Genomic DNA, 21,340 nt, shown 5'->3' on the forward strand with positions numbered 1-21,340 from the left:
TTCTATCAGAAGCAATTTGGGGGTAAAGCCTGTGTCTGTGGTAAATGCCTTCCTGCTGTTGTTCTGCTGCGCTAGTCCTTTATGTTAGTGGGGTAGAAGGTGATGTTTCTTCCCCCTTAGGTCCAGCCTGAGTTCTCACTGAGGTCAGTGCCCCACAGTGGCATTTCAGAGCCATGCGCCAGAGCAAGTAGTTGGAAGAGGCAAACTGGGGGAAGGTGTAGGGCCAGGACAGGCTGTTGACTTCTGTTAGTCTGCCACCTGACTGTGACTGTGCCTGACACCCAAGTCCCCAGGGGCTCTGTCCTCTCTTGCTGGAAATAAAACACAGTCCTTCAATGTGAAAAACCCTCTGAAAGTGTGCTGGCCAGTCCATTTTCTAGCCTTGGGCCCCAAGTCAAGGTCCTTACCAGAGCTTCTGGGGCAAAAAGATCTCCTCTCTGCTCACAGCAGTCTGTGCTGCACTCTGCAGTTGTGGTACAGTCATGACCATCTTTGTGATCTCTTGCCACAAATGTACTGAAAAAAGGGGGTAAAAAAAGTCTCTGTGCATCTCCGTCCTATTCCTGTAGGTGTTCCTGATTGAGTGCTCTGTTCAGAAATGGCTTCATTTGCTTCACAGCTGTGTAATTTACATGGAAGCTGGTCCAGAAGGAATCTCTTTCATGTAGCTCACTCAAAGCCCCAGTTCATCAATATGGATTGTTTGCCTTGCACTGGGGATTTACGGTATGCAGTGGGGTGTGCGGAAGTCAGAGACAGAGTCAATGAGTGAGGAACAGTAGGGAATTTTTATGTTAAAAGAAGAATTTTTTGTCCAAAAGAACTATCTTTCAGAATAAAAGTTGTGTTCTCTTTTTGCCTACAGAGGAGATGCTGTATTCATAGAATCAAACCCAGGGAAATGTTCCCTTAGCCGTGAGGAAAGACACAGTAATGTCTTTAAGACTGAAGTTTGCTTATTCTTATAAGGAAAAAAAGAAAGATAAGCCTATGAGAACAATCCTGACTCAGGTAGTAAGTTACAAAACAATGGCAGACTTCCTCAGAGTAATAATAACTATTTAAACATATCCATGTTCTTCTGCTGACCTCTGTCCTAAATGTAGTGTGTGGAGGCAGTAGGAAAGATGAAGAATTTGAAGACAGAGCCATGCCAAAACATTTCCACAACATGTTAAAAAGAGAGCTACTTTGCCATTAGAAATGATGGCTTAATAGTCTTTTTAGCCATTGAAAAGGAAGAGATAGGGGACCATAGCTGAGAAAAGGCTATGATGTTCAATGACATTCTTCTCGGGGTCAAGTACAAGTGGAGCCTGATTTAGTCATAGGCTAAATGTAGCTTCTGTTCTGCAGTCCTCCAAAGTGTAATCTATACTAGTCCTGCAGAGCGAGTGCTTTGCTGGATTCCAGCTAGGACTGCAGTGTCCTTGTTACGCAGCGAGGCCACTCAAGGGTGTTAAAATGCTTACTTGCAGTTGTTGGAGTGGTTTCTGCGATGGCGGATTGATTTACTGTATCTGGAAGTTCAGACCTGGAAACGTGAGCGAGGGAAGATGCCTTTGCCACGATGGCGAGGCTGGGTGTTGAGAGGACAGGCAGCTGGTGGGTGACCTCAGGAAGATGACAAATGGGGGACCAGGTGCCTCGCTCCTCCAAGAGCACTCCCATCCCCTCTGCTCCCAGAGGCGCGAGTTACGGAAGTTGCTCATGCTGAAGGAAGGCTTCCTGTGAGTGAGGCTTCTAGAAATAGACATTAACCTTTTGTTACCAGCTGAATGCACAGGGATTTGAATTCAAGCAGCTATTTGGGAAAGCGTTTAGGCAGAAATCCTTTCAGTTTGAAGGAAAGAAAAAATAATCAAATGGTAATGGTTGAACATACTGTGGAGATGGTGTCTGGAACGCCGGCAAAAGTGTGTGGTGCTGAAATGTGTGGTGAGCAACAAGAAGCAAACAGTTTATGCAGCATAATCAGCGATGGTTCTTGAGAGACATGTATGAAACCATTAAAACAACTAAATATATTACTGGGAGGAAAGTGGGATGTGAAGAACTTCCCCGATAAGAAAGAAAAGTCAGGATAGAACTTGTATAAAATATCCTTTACAGAGCTGAAACGTGAACAAAAAGAAATTGCATAGCCTTTAGTTTTTCTTTGCTTGCAAAGGATTAATGTGTTTGCAGGTTCTGCTTTCCATTTCCCATTTTTATTTTGAAACAGGCAGTTACCTGCTAAAACGAGAACTTTCAGATATTCATTGTCTTGAGTCTGCCCTGTAACAGCACAGAGATCTATAAAGGAGGTTGACTTAAACAATCTGAGAATATGCCTCCTTTCTCTGAATTGGGGATTATGGTATACTCTAGGAGCTTCAGGGTTTTTATTTTTTTTTAATAGTAAAAAGTCCAAATCAGATTGATTTCTGTCATTGCTTTAACTTTTGAAAGTGCTGATTAAATGTAGTATTTGTTATCAAAGGAAATACACAGACACACAGTGTGAATTCTGGGCTCGCAGGAGGTGCAAAATGTGTTTATCAAACATGCATTGGATTTACATGTGAGTTCTTGAACGTAAATGTGTAGCTTGTGTAACTCAGTGGAAAGAGGAGGTTTATTTAACTTGTTAACTTTGTTAATGTATTGTTTACAGGTGAAATTTGATTTGTAGGTCCTCTGAAGATGGGTGTAGGTCAGCTCACAGCATTTTGGGAGTTTATGACTCATTTCAAAGTGCTCTAAGTCTGTAGTCTTTACCTCTGTAGTCTACAGTGCTTTAAATCAATAGCCTAAGTCCGTAGTACTTTGAGTCTATAGTCATTCCCTATGTGAAATAACTGAATTAGGGCTACTGCCTTCTTGGGTAGGACCCTGCAGTGACACTAGAGTTGTCTAAAAATTGTTACAGCAGTGCCTGCAGAAACCTGCATGCACAGCATGTGTGTGGTGTCCAGGACTGTCAGCCGGTGGCTGAGAAAATGTGTTATTAGGTCAGAGTAATACAAAGCTTGCTTTATTCTCTAAAAGCTTTCTCATCATTTACACTTTAAAACATCCCCTTTAAAAATTGTTATATCAGACAGCTTCTGTGGGGCAGAAGGCATTTCCCCTTGTTCTTTGATCTTAATTTCTCCATGCTTTTTCATCTTACCTGCAGGCAACAGCATTGGCTTCTCAGTTACTCTAAAGGCAAATGTTTATTTATGTGTTAAATAAACACAAGTGCCTGATTCTGGTCTCATGTCTGTTTAAAGCCTAGAGCAGCAGTTGAATTGCTAGTTCAGTGCTAGGAAGATGCTGGAGAATGAGGTACTCTCTAAAACTTTTCTTCCTTTAAGCTTTTTTTACCAATAGAAGAGTTGGGGGTTTTTATGACACATTGACTACTGAAGATGTATTTTGAGAAGCTGTCTAGAAAATTTCCCTCCATTCCACCCCCCATTCTCTTAGTTTTTCAGTGGAAATGTTGGGTCTCTGGAGTCTGGATTTTATCACAAAAAGAGGAAGTCTTCAGGGAAAACAGTATGGTAAAATACGATTTTGTTCTCTTCCCCCCGCAAAGGGTGACTGGTTTGACTTTGTGTCCTTGCATTGAAAGATTTTCCTGTTGCAGGCTTCGCAGTTGTACTTGCCAATGTCATAGGTAATTTGTAACAGTATCTCTGGTATGGATAATGGGATATATCTTACAGTTTAAGTATGTGTTTCTCCATTTGAAGAGGAAACAGTTTATGTGAAACATCAAATAAAAGTTACTTAATTCTTATGTTAAATACTCCAGAGATTCTTTTATTGGTCATGCAGTAGCTGAATGGTAAGAGTGGAAGCGCTGAGCCTGAATTGCTGCTGGGTCGCTGTTGCAGCAGGGCATGTGTGGCTTTGAGCGGCCATCGTCTGAGATGCTTGCCCTTTGGTGTAAGGGAGGAGTGGGGGGAAAATAGGGAGGAATAAGCTGTCACTGATCTCTACCTTTGGAGTCAGAACTGGCTTTATCAGCAACAGCTATATATTGCTTTTCTAGGCTTTTTTTTTCCCTCCTTCCATCTCCAGTAGCAGAACTCTGTGCTGTTCCACTGTAGCTGAGGTGTGCTGTGGCAGCCCTTACTTTAAAGAACTTTGTTTCAGCACACATCCTTGACATGTATTCCCGCCCAGAGACACTCAGACAGCATTTGAAACAAACTGCTAATTAGAAAAAGCAGATGGAGGAGGCTAAAAAGAATCACATTCTTCTATGGATTTGGTGGGTTGGGGGTTTCTTGGCTTTCCTCCTGGGAAAAACTATTTCTGCTAGAACAGAGTTATTTTCTTGGAAGGCGCAAAACTAAGAAATAAAAGTTCTGGGAGCTATGAACTCAGTCTCCCAAGTAAGAAGTTTTTTTTCTTAAGTATTCATTGTAACAAATAGAGACTGTCTACTGACTGCCATGTCAGTAGGCATTTGGTTTTGAAGAATTTATTGCAAGGTGAAGACTTACTGGAAAGTTGGTTGAAGTTTCCCTATGAAGGGAAATACTCAAATGTCAACTAAGTACAGGTATGTTTATTTCCAAGCATTTGGAAAAAAATGTCTTGGACATTTTAAGATTTGGCTGGAGAGGGTGCTGGGACATCTAGTCTAGGTCATGCTTGCCTAGAAAGGAAGAACCAGATGATCCTCGAGGTCCTTTCCAACTATGATTTTATGATTTAAGTAAGGCCCTGGAAATGTCAAAGATGAAGTCAGTTGGAACCAGGGGGCTGGCTCATAATGCCAACTGTGCTTTCAGCAGTCCACTCTAACAGCTGCAGCCCCTGAATAAGAGCCTCTGAAGGGTGGCTTTACAAGCACGCCATAAGCTTCTTCACCTGATCACGTGCTGGTCTGAATGAGAGGAACTCCAGGCACAGCTCTGTGAATCGGGATGAATAGGTGACTGTTCTGTGGCAGCTTCTTGGTGTGTGGGTATGTGAAATGGGCTGAGCAAGCCTGTGGCATGGAAGAGCTGGAGTCTGGGGCCCATCTGACATCTTGGTGGGCAGTTTCTGCTCACTAAAACCTCAGAAAACTAGTGTAGCTCAACAGTATTAGTACTAATAAAAAGGCTGGCTTTACTAAGCTGAATCTGAACCGGTGGGTCTGCTGTCTGCCAGTACGATTGCTCAGGCATCAATGGTGGTGGTTATGGTAGCTCTCTTTTGTAGGCTTTTTCAATAGCCAAAACTCCATTGTGGTATTTAGGGTGACATTGTCTTGCACCCCTGCACTATGGGCTGTATTTGGTCTTCTCCTGCTGCCAGACTAATGGCTGACATAATCTGGATATATTCTTTTTTCTGTCTGCCTTGGGATCTGTCATATTTGGAGTTCATGGTGCTTAGTGGTTTCTTGATACTGATTCACACTGATTGCTGCAGTTGTATATGCAGAGGCATGATAGCTAGAGGCATGAAAAGAAACAAGTAGCATGCCCCCCTTGGCTGGTGCAGTGGGAACTTCCGTTTGCTGGTGCCTGCAGCAAACCCCACACCACAGTTATTTGTTGTGCCTTTTTTTACTTCCTGGGCACATTCAAATGAAAGTAATTAAAACTGTTCTGCTGTATTTATCAACCAAATGATGTCTTGGTTCCTCAAGGCAGCCATGGAGAGGAACAGGCAACCTATTCCTTTCCAGGGAAAAGTCTTCCCCATTCAACTAGTAAATAGATTTATTTTTTTTTCCCCCACTTAAAGCTTGTGGTGGTGGAGGGCAGAGGAGAAGAGTGGCTGATGGTAGGTGTATTGCTGCTGTCAAGACTGGAAGTGTGACCTGGGGCATTGAGCTGGGCTCCTGAGGGGCCCTTGTGGAGTTCATGGTTGTGTTAAAAGTTTCAGTGTATGTTGGAACAGGCTGTGCTGGCTGGTGGTCAGCAGGAACTTCTGACACCAGTAATAGCTGGTTGGTTTGTTAAGATCTAAATTCAAAGAGCGCCTCCTGAAATAGACGAAAGACTGCTATTTGCCTCCTGAAGACCTGGGATCAGGCTTGTAGCTAGTCTGTGGAAGGATGAATTGCTATTCTGGACTTCTTTTAGTATCGGTTTTGTATTGTGCAGGTTGCAGTCTGCAAGGTTTGAGTAACACATTTGAGTTCCCAAATGAACTTCCCAGGGCTATGTAATGACAAACAGCAACGAACTCAGCTCATTCTATAAACAAATTCTGCTTTGGCTGCATGGACCGACTATGTGGTAGAACTGCTTCAAACAAATCACAGTTGAGTGGAGGAGCTCAGTTTCTTACCTGCTCAGGGGTTAGATTAACCCAGGCCATGCATTCTTCAAGAGAAAACAGGCCACAGAAAAGTTTATTATGTGCTTCTCTCATCTGATAAGACCCAGTCTCTGCAGTGATACTGTGAATAATACATTGATAGTTCATCTTAGAGACTTGGTAAATCTAATGAAAACAGTTCTCTCTAGGAAGGTTCAGGAATGCAGTGTGTGCTACTGCGTTACTAATGCTTTACACAATTTTCCGGACTGGAGTATTTTCCTGCTTTCATGCAACCACTATTTATTATTTATATTGATGAATCTGGAAGATTTCCCAGATCTAATGTCTGCCCTATTACCTTGGATAATGCAGATAATCAGATGAGCAGTAAATCTATTCTGTGGAATAGAATTACATGATCTTTTTTTCTTCTGTCAAACAGTTTTTGAATGATTTTTCTTCACCCCAATAAAATACCTAATAAATCAAAAAAAGTACAATCTGCCTGCCAAATACACAGTACTCCACATGTACCTCTAGTGATGCATCTGCAGGAACACCAGTGGATGGATGGTGAAGGTGGTATGAAATAATCCCAAGTACTGGTAGTTACAGTTGGGTGGGTGAAGTACTGGGGGGGGGGGGGGGGGGGGGGTTGGCTTGTTGGTTGGATGTTTTGGTGTGTGGTGGTTTTGGTTTGGGTTTTGTTTTGATTTTCTTTTAGCCTGGTTTGATTGTGCTGTTTCTCCATCTTCTCTGTTTCTGAGGTCTTTCCTGAGCAACTTTGAAACAAGACTGCCCTATGGAGCAGTGAGGGCACATTTGCCAGTGGTCTCAGATGTTACTGTCTGACAAGCTGTGGTTGGGTTCTTTGCGCCTCAGAAACAGCCATGCGAAGGGGTGCTGAGGCTGCCTGGGCAGTGGGTGGAAGGGCATAGGGGATCAAGCTGCTGTGTAGGTCTGTGACGGTCCCCGTCACTCCTGATGAAGTGATGGTGACACAGCCTTCAGAAAAGAGAAAACATGACGGAAACCTACTCCAGGAGTGACCAGCTTGATTGCGAGTCTCTGCACTAAGTGTGAATTACACCTCTTCCCTTGAAAGCAGGAGGCTTTTTAAAAATCATCCCCCCCATTCCCTGCATGGTGATGAGAAACCAGAGGCCAGGAATGAGCCCCCTGAAGGCTCATGAAGAACAAAATACGATGTGTTTTAATTGATGTGAAAGGTTAATGGGGAAAATCAACATCCAACGGCTGCAGCTAAGGAAAGGAAACTTGTTTGGGCAGAGCCCGAAGTGGAGTGCAGGCATTACAGTGAGAAGTGTGAAACCATGGGGCAGAGAACACACGGCCCTTTAGCCTTGCTCAGAAATAATGGTGCAGGCTTTTTTTAACTTCAGTCTCCCTGCAGTAAAAACAAGTTACACTAAAAAACTCTGCACCAGAAAAAGCAAACCTCTCTTTCCTGGTTTCTGCTTATAAGATTTACAGATACTTAAAATAAACCTATGAAAAACAGACCTAGAGTGCTGGAATTTGCTAACTAGTGAGAGCAATTACCTCCAGGTCCCAAGACCTAACGGAGCTTGACTTTTTGGAAATTAAACTTGGCAGGCGCTTCTTCCTGCTGCTGTTGTAAAGGTGTACATGAAAAGATGTGTTGACCTCTGCCAGAAACCCCAGGAATCCAGTTCAGAGAGATTCTCCTGTGAAGGGCACAGCCGGATTCAGGCTGCACAGATGGTGATTGGTAGGGAAAAGCCGGCAAAACATTCACTTCTCATTGTGTGGCTTAGGAGTGGCAGATTCTTTGCAATTGCCTGGTGTACCACAGTAATTAAACAGTCAAGAGCAGTAAGTTCAGATACTTAACAAGAAAATAAAGACCTCACTTGACAGCCAGCAGCTTGTCATGCTTGTTCCACAGGAGGAAGGGTAATTAACACAGGTTGCCATAGTAAAAGTTGATAGGAGTCTTTTTATCAATGATTTTGTATTGCTTCAGAGATCACATACCAATTAACCGTAAGTGCTGTAATAGCTGTAAATCAGGTTGTGTTATGAAACTAATGCCCCAATTTCAGGTGGCCTAAAAAAAAGGAAACAATAGACTCTCTCTCCTTCCAGTGCTGTATAAGTAACAAATGATAAGAAAAGTAATGAAAAACACAGCCGACCTTTGTTAATGGACAAACATAAAGTAATCCCCTGTTTTCTCTGGATTGCTCCACGCAGGAGTGGAAAATTGAAGTTTCTGCAATGAAAAAAGCCATGACAGATGTGAAATCTGAGAGGGAATTGATTTTTATAAGACTCTCTGGCTTGGAGGGTGGAGATAGTTTCAAACCAGTGTTTTGAAGGAAATTATTTGTTGTTGTCAGTATTCCTTCATCATTACTGGCTGGGGGAAGGAGCTCTTGTTTTATACAGCAGTTCTAAAAGGCCTTTGGGAAGGATGAGATTTTCCTCCTAAAATATTAAGGGACAAGTAATAAAAATGTTAAAAAAAGAAGTCAAAATCCGTTAAGTGCGTTCTCCCCCCAAACCAGAGCTCTCTGTAGACCAGCTTCCCCTGTAGATGAAGAGAAAGGACCGGCTTTGCTGCTGTGTTTGTCAGTTCCCTGTGGACGAAACACTGTGAAGTGGGTTTATGCCCCAGGGTCTCTGCTGTGCTGATGGGAGCCCATGTCCAACAGTGAGGATCGGGCTCTGTCCCACGTTGGTACCAAGTAGCAGAGCTCACTTCAGCCCAGCCACAGGAGGCAAATTCAGTCTCTCAGCTTCAGTATCACCAGCAATCACTCAGAAATGTTGCTCATGTCTGTGCATTGTGGTTATTAGGTGCAAGAAATACAGTTTTAAAACTGTAATTAATCATTTCTAAGTAATCTCTTTTTCTACACATTTATGGCTTCAATGGGTATGACTGTTTATTATGTCTTACCTATAAAATCTGACCTGTTTTATATACTCTTTATGGAAACAGTGTACAGTCATAAATTAAAAGATGCAACTGTTTTGGATATTTTACCGGTGGTCCTGTATTTTCCTGCCAGAAGTGCAGCTGGTTTAGGTTTCTCAGGATAACATTATAAAAGGCTGTATGCATTTTGCAAGTTTATGCTTGAATTGCTAAGCCAGAGGTGGAGTGACTCAACCTTCCCAGGAGCAACATGTACCAAGCAATGAATCAAAACAGCTAGCTGAAGCTCAGAGGCTCACATGGCCACTCTGAAAAGCAGTTCTCATTTATGGTATTTTATCTGGCGTTTGGAATTTGGGACGGTCATTGTGCTGATTGTGCTGGGCCTGTGGCTGTCTTTGTATTTGAAATGGTTTTGGTGCAAAACTAGTCAAGAACCTTGTCTTATATCTGTCTTACACGGGATGCAAAGACTTCTGTGCTTAAAGCACTGAATGAAACCATCCACATACTCCTGAGCAGACACCTTTAGTGGGAGCTCTTGGGTATGAGCCCTCAGAAGGGGCTGAGGGGAGCTAAGAGCTTGCAGCAGGGCTAGCACAGGCAGAATGTTTCGACATCAGCCTGGCTGGTTTGGTGTAAAATTTGGTGGCAAAGATGATAGAATCACAGACTGGTTTGGGTTGGAAAGGACCTTAAGATCGTCCAGTTCCAACCCCCCTGCTATGGGCAGGGCCACCTTCCACTAGACCAGGTTGCTCAAAGCCCCATTCAACCCGGCCTTGAACGCTGCCAGGGATAGAGCGTCCACAGCTTTTCTGGGCAGCCTGTGCCACTGCCTCACCAGCCTCACAGGGAAGAACTTCTTCCTAATGTCTAATCTAAATCTCCCCTCTTTCTGTTTAAAATCCTTTCCCCTTGTCCTACTGCTACATGCCCCTTAGATGATGATGATGATGATGAAATCATGGTGCAGTTCAGCAGCTGCTTCAGCCAAAATGACAGCCTTCCACATACCTAATTACCTGGTGTCAGTGGACTTAGTGCAGATACAGATAGACGTGATAGCAGAAAGTTTAGCCCTGTCATTATCAGAGCAATCGGCATGGTTGGCTCTTGGGAGGGCATAGTGCTAACTGGACAGAGCTGAAACTGACTCCTGTGGGAGTGCAGGAAAGCTTGTGTCATCATCAGCTTATAAGAAAGAAATGCAGCCCTGCCCCCAGAACAAGTACCAAAATGCAACCCAGTGAGTGTTCTTAACTCTGTGCAGCCTGTTGCCAGAGCCAGTTTTTTTCAGTGTGTTTGCTGGGCAGCTTGTCTGAAGGTCCATCGGCATTGCCATCATTTCAACTAGTAAAGCTGTATACTGATCCCTTCATAGGCGGCTAGCAGTGGGCAGCTCCATGTCCTTGCTTTCTCCCAAAAAGCATCTTTGACCTGACTGTGCTGAGAACCACACAGGTGTCTGATGTGTTTATTTCTGCTCTGAAATGCTGCTTCTCTTTGTTTCAGGTATCTCACCCACGTGCGAGCCGCCTCTCCCCAGGATGTCGCTGGGGGCTACACTTCCTCTCTTGCTTGCAGCCGAGCCTTACAGGATGCCTTCAGTGGTCTATTCTGGCACCCCAATTAGCCGTCATGCTTCAGCCTCTGATCAAGGGACACCAAACGGAGCAAGGAGTAAAATTGCTGCCATGTGCACAATGGCTACACTGCAGTCCCTATTCTGTGTAAAACCAGCTGTGTGTAAGTGTTAGAGGAAATAACAGCATTTGTAAAATGTCAGTGCATTTTTGTATAGAGGGAAACTTGTTAGTCATGAAGCACATGCAGTCATGGAGCTGACAGAGGCTGAAGCATTAAGCCATGTCTAATGGAAGATGTGCATAACTCAGCTGTGTATGCTTGAGGTTTAAAGAAATACACTTGGAATTTTTTTTTAAAGCCAGACTTCAATAAAAAAGTTTGTGGTTTTACTCTTATTGCAGGGTTTTATCTGCACAGGCATTTAAATGCCATTTTGATTATAACATTTAGTGTCAGTATTCAAGCCTACATTTTCTTCCCATAAAACTAGTTTCTCCAGTTTAGACAAGTGGGGTTTTCCTCCTGCCAGCTGGATGAGATGAGAAACCTTGGAACTGTCTGACACAACTCTTGTACAGGATCCTTACCCATGTCCCTTGGTTCTTACCTTTGTCTGGAAAACAGATCTTTAGCTGGAAGTCCTTCAAGTGAGTTTCTCTACAAGAAATCTGAGAAGCCTTGATACAAGGCTAAGTCATCAGCGTTGTCAAAATTGGGGTTATTTTTTTTTTCCCTGATAAGCTCCATTTGATTGTATGTTCAGAGATTCTTTGAGCAGGAACCTCCCTTTGTCATGTGGCTTTTGGGACGACCCTTGTCACTTCATCTGCTGTTTTTACATGTTCCTTCCCCTCTCCTTATAGCAGAATGTAGACTAATTGCAGCAGAGATGGTCTTCCTGTGGCAGGACTGGTCTTTGCCATGGATGTGTGTATAAACTGCAGGAGACTGGAAACCGCTCAGGATAGTGTGTGCCTCCAGAGTAAATAAAGCCTGGCCCACGTTTTATGGGTCATCTGTTAATAGCTGTTTAATGCTGCTCTGAGGAGTGCATTTAATGAATGAATTTTTTCTGTGTTGTAATAAAGAGAAGAATAAGCTCTATTCCAGACTCAGTGCTTTCTTTGCTAAGGGAGGTGGAGGGAGGTGCCAAAATTTCACAGAATCATTAGGGTTGGACTGGACCTCTGGAGATCATCTGGTCCAAACCCCATGCCAAGGCAGAGCCACCTAAAGCAGGTTACAAAGGAACATGTCCAGGTGGGTTCTGAATGTCTCCAGAGAGGGAGACTCTACAAGATCCCTGGGCAGCCTGTTTTGCTCTGCCACCTTAAATGTAAAGAAATTCTTCCTCTTGCTGAAGTGAAACTAAGTTTATGGCCAGTGCTCCTTGTCCTGTCACTGGGCACCACTCAAGAGCCTGGCACCATCCTCCTGGCACCTCTCTTTGAGATATTTATATCCATTAATGAAATCCCCTCTCAGTCTGCTCTAGACTAACCAGGCCCAGCTCCCGCAGTCTCTCCTCATAAGAGAGATGCCCCAGACCCCTGACCATCCTTGTGGCCCTTCACTGGACCCTCTTTAGTAGCTCCTTGTCTGTCTTGTACTGAGGAGCCCAGAACTGGACATGGTACTGCAGATGTGCCTTCACCAGGGTCAAGTAGAGGGGGAGGATCATCTCCCTTGACCTGGCCACATTCCTCCCCATACTCCCCAGGATACTATTGTCCCTCCTGGCTGCAAGGGCACGCTGCTGGCTCACGGTCAACTTACCTACCAGCACTCCCAGGTCCTTCTCAGCTGAACTGCTCTCTCATAGGTGAGCCCCAGCCTGTACTGGTACTTCGGGTTCTTCCTCTCCAGGTGCAGTACCCTGCACTTGCTCTTGCTGAACCTCGTTAGGTTTCTCTCCACTCAGTTCTCCAGCCTGTCAAGGTCCTGCTGAATGGCAGCACAACCCTCAGGTGTACCAGCCAGTCACCTAGCTTCATGTCACCAGCAGACTTGATTTCTTCTACATGCTTGGTGATGACTTTGAGAAGCCCTTCTTGTTGTCCTTAATGTTCTCTGCCAGACTCAATTCGTAGCGGGCCTTGGCCTTCCTTGTTGCATCCCTGTATACTCTGACAGTGTTCCTAGGCTCACTTGGCTTGTCTCTTTTTCCAGCCCCCACATATTTCTTTCTTACGCATTTAAGATTTACTAACCCATTTTGTTGATTAAAGCCAGGTTTCTGTTAGCGCAGGAGTGCCAGGAAGTCCTAAATTTGGACTGTGAAGCAATGCCCGAAAAGGGACCTGCAGTTTCCAGCAGTATGGACAGTCCCCTTAGTGTGGATCACAGGGTGGCTACATTGTTCCAGCGTGGTGAGGGCCTTGTTGCTACAGCAGGGTTCATGGAGGGCGCTGAAGAACAAGAGCAGCTTTTGAATGTTTACGAGAAACCTGCAGGGCAGGGGTAGGAAATCACACAGCAGTGTCAGAAAATGTAGCAGACAGCAACCACAGCACACATTGCTTTTCAAGGAGCAGTGGCTGGTGGGGAGAGGGTACAACGTGCCTGTCGTTGACAACAGGATGAAAACAGATCGAAGCTGTTGAGATACTATTTTAAAGGGCAGCAGAGGAATGCTGGGGCTGGAGCAGCAGGCCAGGGAAGGGACCTATACAGCAGCTTTCAAGATAGTAGGAGTGAGTCATGATGATTTTTGACCCCTGGTTTGATAAATGCAGTCCAGGGACAACAGACCTCCAAAGGCCTGCTCAGAAGCCCTGGCTGCGGAGCCAAGGGAAAGGCAGTAATGCAAAATCCTTGGGCCTCACCAGTTGTTTGGGTGAGAAGCAGGACACCAGGCTGCAGGCTCCAGTGAAAGAGCCATAACAGCAGGACTAAGGTGATGGACATTTGCTCGCTGAGTTCCTATGCGTGAGTTGGGACTGAAGAAAAATGTCTGAAACTGAGAGGCTGAACCAAGGCCTCTGTCCAAATAAACTGTTTGTGGTTGACATTGCCCAACAATAGTCTGGATGTGTAAGTGAAGGCCATCAAAGGCAGAGGCTTTTCAAATCCCTGCAGAATACAAGCAGCCAGTCAGCAAGATCACCCAGGGACTGCAGCAGAGGAGGAATTGGAGGCAGGGGAAGGCTGGGAGGCAGCAGGGGCAGGGAAGTCACAGGAGGATGCGGTTCAAGGCAAGAGACCACTGAACCAGGTACTGGGTCTTGCACTTCAACACCTGCAGATGTGCCAACAATTTTAGAGTCTTTCCTGCTTTAATGGTGGGCAAATGGTAAGTTAAGAGCCAACTGACTACTTCCAATCCCTAAGTACATCTCAGTGTTAAAAAGCATTTCTTACTCAGAAGCCTAAGAACAAGTACCTGTGGCCATTCGGGCCTTCTTGTATCTTGGGTCAGGTTTTTGAAAGGTGATGTCACTTATACAGGAGCTGTTAGTGCATCTGCAAGCACTAATCCCATATTCTTAGACACAAGACCCGTCTGTCAGAGAGAATCCAACCAAGCGTTATACAAGTCCCAACAAAATACAAAAATCTGTTTTCACCACAAGCCCCAGATTATCAAAGTGACATAGCAGAAAACTCTCGTGGCCTGTGCCACTGATCTACCATGGGGCATGAAACAACAGAGAGCAGAAAAAATACCAAAACACATTTATTACATAAAAGCAAAGTTTTAGTTTTTTGTAGTAAGAACAGTTTCAATCTGCTCACCGATCCCACAGTGAAAACCAAGAAAAGGTAACTGCAGGAAGGGAGCCTGACAGAGGGAAGTTGCAACATGCATTCTGCACCTTGGCACCAGAGATGGGCAACATAGGAAGTATGCTTCAAATAACTCAAGGAGTAAACCGGAGGTAATCTCAGTGTACCTCTTAAACTACTGAGGCAGTTACCGTAACTCTAGTCTTCAGCTCAGAAATTTGTCTTCAGAAAACTCATTGCTGGTGCACAGACGTTTGGAGGCTTGTTTTGCTGGAAGAACATTAAAAGAAGTCAATTATTTAAAGTACGCTAAACAGACTGAACTAAACCAAACCACAAACCATGTAACACTTCAGGGATTTAAGAAGAAGAGATGAAAATTAAAACTGGGATTACCTGTTAGTCATGAACAAAAACTGTTACAGCAGTAATGGGGATTTTTACTAAATACTTCCAAAAAACCTGTACTGAGGTACATTTTGACCTACATCTCAGTGCTACCCAACAAGAGTGTAAAAATAAGTTTCATGGCATCAAAGTTTCATCAAAACCTTCTTTCCTCCAGTTCACGTAACTGCAGGCTGAAAAGTCTCCCCTCTCCCTCCTCCTCACCTAGTGGAAAGCCCAAGATCACTGAAACCAATGAGTTTCTGCAAGTGCTTCAAGAAATGACTGATTATATGAAAAAATAAAGCTCATATACACCATTAAAGATCTCTAGTTTCTCAATTAAAGATATCTGTTTCCCAGTTAAATTGTACAGAAGCTGATTCTGCTGATGCAGTGACTCCAGACCTAAACTGAGTCAGCACAAGCATAAGGGAGAAGGTCAGGACTGGGACCCATCTCTTGGAAGCATGCCATTCCACCCTGGGTGAAAATGAAGCTCCAGTTCTGAAGTATTCAGCTCTCAGAAATGTGTGCTTGGCATTAGACACCCTATCCTCCCCTAGAATGCGATCTAAGGCACAAAACTCTGGTTTATGGCCTGTGCGATGATCCTATCCAGTCCACCATTTTTTCTGTGGAGGCTCATGCTGGGATCAGAAGAGCGGATTGCTGTCACCGAGCACGCGTGAAGCCCTGCAGCTGCCGCACATGTGCAGGCTCCAGCCGGCAGCCTCCACACTCCACAACCAAATACAGAATCCTTGTCATATGGCTGGAGTGGCCCACAGGGCTGACAAGGTGGGACCAGCCTGAGACAGCACAAGGTGTAGCCTGAAATCCATGTGCCACGTAGGTTTGGTCCTTACCTTCGTCAGGGCAGGGCCTCTTGCACAGCACATCCACTGGGATCTGGAAGCTAATGCACAGCATCTCCTTGTTGGGTGCAACATTTCTAACCAGGTAAGTCGAACAGCGCCCATCCAAGGAGGTTCCTAGAGAAGCTTCAGCTCGCTGTTGGATGTCTTTGGCTGGGTTCTCGTGTTTGGAGAAACCATAGCAGTGCACCGTGGGAAGACCAGCAGTGCCACATGGTTCTCTGACCAGGAGATGCCGGAAAGCATCCAGAAATTCAATAGCCAAAGCTGGCAAATTCATAACTATGTGAAAAGAGGTTTTTTGTCCTTCTTTCTGAAGTGGGAGCTCTTTACTCAGTTCTTCTCTTACTGGCCCCAGCAGGAAGTCCCGGCCATCCATATTGAATGCTTTAATTTTGTCATCTACTTTGTTCAGTTTGCAGTTGTGCAGGAGCCAGTTGTAGGATTCAGGATTGAGATCATTTGCAAATACGTGGCACTTCTTCTTTGCTGCTGGAATAGCAAAAGGTCCAATCCCAGCAAAGACATCAAAAAGGACATCATCGGGCTTCAAAAGCTCAACGATACGACTGTGTTCGGTGGAGAGACGTGGGTTCCAGTAGACTTTAGAGAAGTCCAATTCATACACAATATTATTTTCTTTGACCTGAAAGTCCAAGACATTTGCTTAAGCCTCTGTGTTCAAATTGCAGGCATATTTAAGTACTATCAGTCGTTAAGACAGCTAAAAATTAAGGTGCTTTATCAAAATGTAATTGACATTTGTCCCACTAATATTAAACATGAGACTTGTATAAACAGATCTACTCAACAGAAATAGCAATAAGGAATGTTCCAACTGGCAATCCAGATGGCTAGCTTATGGATGTCTCAATCACCAGGTGGAAATAAAACAGCAACTTAAATTTACCATTTAAAAAGATAATAATCTGAGGCTTTTTTTTGTGGCTGGCTGACAGCTCCTTTATTGAAAGCAGACCTTGGGAATATGCCTTGAGCTCTCCTCAGTGGAGTCCACATAGTAAATAAGCATCTGAGAATGATGCAGCACACAAATGGCAACAGTCACCCAAATTCAAAGTCCCTGGGAGCCACCCTGCAGTTTGAAAAAATACCATATTTTGTCTCTCAAGGTGACAGCATCTAGAAACTGATACAAACCCAAACTTTGGGATGAGCACTAACTTAAGAACAGACCTAAAAAGAAAATGTATTCAGATGAGAACGGGATGCAAGATAATACTTTGCACCACCACACTTGAATTGTGTGACTGTGAATTGAAGTATCTCTGTATCCAAATCACTGCTTCTTTTGCTTTGCCAGCAAGAAACATACTGAAACATCTGTACTGCTCAGTGTGCAGCTCAGTGGTGTGCTAGATGTGTGCTCAATGAGCTAATACCCTCTGCATAGTGTTTGACTGTCACTTCTGCCTTGACGATTCAAATGCCTTCTCTGTGCATGTACAGGATGTTCTACCAAGCTAGACATCTTTTTCATTTAGTAATCTAATATTTTCTCTTCTAAAAGCACAGAACTGCTAACAGTTAGGAAAAATATTTTTTGGTCGAACCAGTGGCCAAGTTTACAGCTAAAGCCAAGAAACCCTGCATGGCAGTTACGTAGTTCTTCACACCTGTGTGAAAGATGTCAAAACACAGGAGAAATGAGGTTTGTCTTGCTGCTGATTGGAAAGGGAAAAGGCACAGGCAAAATCTTGCCTACATTACAAAGCCACTGAGATTTAGAAACACATTCTTACATTCAATACCAGCCCCTGCACAAGGCTTGGTGAAATGAAGAAACAGCAATTTCTTAGATCAAATCCATAAAATATGCTGGCTTTAGAGTGAGCAACACCCCCTACTACAAAGTTTGTAATTAGCATGTCTGCAAGAAACCTGCTACTGTCACATATCAGTAAAATATCATGACATGCTGTTCTAGATCATTAAAACCTAGGCTGTGAACTTCAAAGAATACGTATCTTAATGATCTTTATGGTTGTGAGTTTACCCTTGTCAGACCAGGACAAGTGAATGCAGAAGTAACTGCCAACTCTTACACTCTAAAACAGGTGACAGGAAGGGCACCATGTAAAGGATCAGTTTTAACAGCATCTCTTCAGCACATCTGTCCAGTAGATGTCTTTCGGATTTAGCACATTAAATTTAAAATAAGAGGAGAAAATCAACAGTACCTTGGTTACCAGGTTGCTCTCTCCAGCAAGCACTTCCATTTGAAAATTTCTGTATGTGCTGTCAATAATACTGGTTTTATTTACTACACAGGTGATGCCTGGGTTCTTGTCAATTATAACTTGGCCTGAGAGAGGGCAAAAGATATTCCGGTTAAGGGACCAAAATCTTTTAATGCTCTACAAGAAATATGAACACTGCAGTTTACAGTTAATTGAAGTATTAGAACAACCTTCCTCTGATGATTCGGGGTTGCAGATGCGACACCTTTCTAAGGCATGTACTTTACCCTGATCCACTACTCCATGTAATCTCAGTGAAGTGAGACTACAGTTACTGTAAGAGAAGAGACTACACCTGTGCACAGCTACAGCATTGGCAAAGGCTATTTAAAGTCAAAATACAATGCAACAAAAAGCCCTCAAAAGTATTATTTGTACAGGTAAATAACTTATCAGTAGAATAATTGTTAAATGTCTTTTTAACAATATATTAAATATATGAATTACTTTTTTGAGTTCTTTTACCTACCAATCAAATGTCTGTATGGAAGCTGATGGTCTCTAAGATTCAAATGAGCTATGTGACCAACACGGCTAAACCCAGAGGTGACTTCTTGACCTTCAGGAAGGACTGCTCTTAGTATCTCCTCTGACTTGAAATTCTCATAAGTCAGCTCCAAATTATACTTGGACACCTCAGGATGAACATTAAGCTGGTTTAATACCTCTTGCTCTGATTCTCCCAATGAGAATTCTGGTATTTTATGAGGATCCAGAATGAGAAATCTACTGTTCTCATCTCCTGGATCCTCAATCACTCGCTTTAGACCAGGACGCTGGAGTACCACGTGTTTTAGGGACTTCAACAAAGTATATACAATTTCTGTCTTGACTTTCAGAACTGGAACAACAATTGTCCTTTTAAAAGCTTCTCTGTCAAGTTGTGTCATCCCACGCACTCCAGGATGTGGTGAATACAGTCTGAGGTCAGCTTTATCCTCCACAGTGTCAGGCATTGTAAAAAATCTATTTTTTCTAACTACTACGAAGAGCCCAGGTATTATGCCAGAATATCGAGCCAGCAGTGTCCAAACTGCTGGAAATGATGTATTTGCTGCAGCTGTCCTAAAATCATTAGTTTTCAGTAGTCTGGCAGAGTATTCCAATCTCCATAAAGTCCTAGAAGAGAAATCATTCATTTTATAGACATTATGTAATCATTCCATTAAAAAGGCTGCAAATCAAATGGATTTGCTGTTCTCTTATACTAGAATTTCCATCTGTACCAAACAATCCACAATAGTTTATAGTAAAGCTCTTTATTATGAATTATATACCACAAATTTCTGTCCTCCTGCAAATGTACTTTTAGACTTCAACATTAACTTTAAGCAGTGACATAATCCCCTTCTGCCAAAAAACAATGACCCCCCTTTGTTCTAATAAATGTGATATTAAGCTCAGTAAGCCAAATGGAAAAACTTCTACTGTCTTATTCCTACTTTTGGATCCCTTCTGTCTCTGATAAGATTTATTACCAAGCAGTGATTGCTAGAAAACAGTTATTAGCAACAGTGGTCATAATCACTCTTCAGCAATTTCTGCCTCCAGGTTAAGGGGTTACACACTCCACAGTGTCTTTGCTCCACAAAATGCACATCAGAAAGACCACTAATTAAATGCAGAATTCTCCTAATGGTACAGAGGAGCATTAGTAATGTCTGTTCAAGTAACTGAACTCCTCTGTACAGTTAATAGGATGGGGACTTGAAATGTAGCTTTACGCTTCTTTTTAAATAGCTCCTACACTAAACATGGCCCAAAGGGGCCCGACTTTTCTGACTCAGTGTCAGTACTCCTAGATGGGAACTGATGATTTAGGTGCTGTGAGAGGCTGACGCTTTTCCTCACTTCTTGGGAAGTTTGTTCTAAGATTGGTGGCTGACAAGAGAAACGCAAACTAGCTCCAACAGGAAACTGGTTCTCTTGCCTGCCTCAGACATCTACACCCTGATGTACAAGGCACTGCCCTCCTTCAGGGGAACAAGCCATATGGTCTCTTCTTCAAAAAAGGAGCTGAGCACCAGCCCTAGCAAAGCTGACCCTACTCCCATCCTCCCTCCCCTGCAAATCCCAGCTCCTTGCTGGGACTCCCTACATCTCCCAGCTCATTTCCCTAAGCCAAGTTTTTGACAACACACATCTTCTTTCCCTGTTGACAAAAAATAAACATTACATTCTTCATGTCTGCTACAGAGGAGAAATCCTTCATCCCAGGGCCTGAGCATCCCAATGTTTTCCTCAGACATTCCCCTTCTCCATAGCTGGAAACTGCTGGCCTAGTTCTCACGGGCTTCTCGGTATTAGTAATCCCCAATATAAAAGTGTGGCTGGGTGTCACTGCACCCACACCCTCGGAAGACGACGTCCCAGACTGATTATGGAAAGGCCTACCTGTCCCTCCTAACCGAGGTCCCCGTTTGCCCCATTCTGCCCCCAGAGTAACCTGAGGTAAATCAGGGAGGAGAGAGCTGCTGAAGGGCTGCTGGCTGCTGGCTGCTGGCTGCTGGCTGCTGGCTGCTGGCTGCTACCTGCTACCTGCTACCCGCTACCCGCTGCCCGCTCCCCCCGGCCTCTAAGAGGAACGCCGATCACCACATACAGAGACCCGCGAACCGCTGAGGCCCCACCCGGTGAAGAGACCCTCGCCGGGGCGGAGCCTCCCCGGGGTCAGCGCCCCTCCCTGAGGGGAGCCCCACTGACAGCCACCGCCTCAGGCCCGCAGCGCCCGGGCCGCCCGCTGCTGGCGGAGCTGCGCAGCCCCGTCCGGAAGCCGTGAGGCCGGGGCCGCCGAGGGGACCCCCTGCACCGGGACCCCCTGCTTAGGCCTCCCCGTTGCCGAAGCTACCGCCCCTCAGCGTCCCCTGCCCTCACCTCATGCCGAGCCCACCCGCGCGCACGACCTCACGTCATCGCCGCCGCCGTGACGCCACGTGGCCGCGCCGAGGGAGAAGGCGGGGCCGGCTCTTCGGCTCCGCCCCCTCCGCCGCGGCCCCTCCCCTCGGGGGCGCTCCCCTCAGAGGCGAGGCGGCGGGGCTCGGGGTGCTATGGCGCTGCAGCCGCGGGGGCCCGGGCAGCTCTGGGCCGAGCGGGGCTGGTATCTGTCCGCCCGCGAGCAGCCAGAGGATGAGGAGGAGGCGGATGAGGACGGGGAGTCTGCCCCGCTGCTGCCGCCGGGCAGCGTGCATGTGAGGGGGTGGCTGGCGCTGCGGTGGGGAGCTCTCATGGAGCTGCGGCCGCGGAACTGCCCGGGCCCTCTCCGTCGGGGGGGGCGGTGGGTACCGGCTCGGCTCTGCTTTCTCCGAGTACTCTGCCACGGGGTCCCGCTCCCC

At 45.0% G+C, this 21,340-nt stretch overlaps 3 protein-coding genes across 15 annotated transcripts in view; 2 read left to right on the forward strand and 1 right to left on the reverse strand.

Annotated features, from left to right (window-relative positions):
- The window catches only part of MNAT1 (MNAT1 component of CDK activating kinase), a 125,319-nt gene extending 114,168 nt beyond the window's left edge, over positions 1–11,151 (forward strand). The window contains exon 8 of the mRNA XM_057416130.1: positions 10,682–11,151. Coding sequence (XP_057272113.1) covers positions 10,682–10,802 — 121 coding nt within the window. The 3' untranslated portion in view covers positions 10,803–11,151. The remainder of the gene's footprint in view (positions 1–10,681) is intronic.
- On the reverse strand, positions 307–20,955 carry TRMT5 (tRNA methyltransferase 5). Of its 10 annotated transcripts, XR_008972999.1 has the most exons (7): positions 20,403–20,502; positions 18,478–19,127; positions 17,949–18,073; positions 15,739–16,393; positions 14,674–14,752; positions 7,804–8,332; positions 307–1,743 (listed from the first exon to the last, which is right to left on the reverse strand). XR_008972999.1 is itself a non-coding variant. In XM_057416126.1 (6 exons), the coding sequence occupies exons 1-5, from the start codon at positions 20,435–20,437 to the stop codon at positions 14,688–14,690; spliced, it is 1,530 nt and encodes a 509-aa protein (XP_057272109.1). In that variant the 5' UTR covers positions 20,438–20,502; the 3' UTR covers positions 7,431–8,332; positions 14,674–14,687. The 10 variants fall into 10 exon arrangements, 9 of the variants coding, with proteins under 9 accessions (XP_057272109.1, XP_057272112.1, XP_057272111.1 ...); XM_057416126.1 differs by lacking the exon at positions 307–1,743 and having other exon boundaries at positions 7,431–8,332; XM_057416127.1 differs by lacking the exons at positions 307–1,743; positions 7,804–8,332 and adding an exon at positions 8,573–8,712.
- Positions 20,956–21,012: 57 nt separating this feature from the next.
- Positions 21,013–21,340, forward strand: part of SLC38A6 (solute carrier family 38 member 6) — a 39,187-nt gene continuing 38,859 nt past the window's right edge. For 3 of the 4 annotated variants that reach the window (XM_057416082.1, XM_057416085.1, XM_057416084.1), the window contains exon 1: positions 21,013–21,196. In XM_057416082.1, coding sequence (XP_057272065.1) covers positions 21,056–21,196 — 141 coding nt within the window. In that variant the 5' untranslated portion in view covers positions 21,013–21,055. The remainder of the gene's footprint in view (positions 21,197–21,340) is intronic. The other variant, XM_057416083.1, reaches the window with a different exon arrangement.

The sequence above is a fragment of the Pezoporus wallicus genome, unplaced genomic scaffold (genome assembly GCF_028554395.1).
Source record: "Pezoporus wallicus isolate ANWC-B61680 ecotype Strahan unplaced genomic scaffold, APGP_CSIRO_Pwel_v1 scaffold_2146, whole genome shotgun sequence".
NCBI classification, from domain to species: Eukaryota; Metazoa; Chordata; class Aves; order Psittaciformes; family Psittacidae; genus Pezoporus; species Pezoporus wallicus.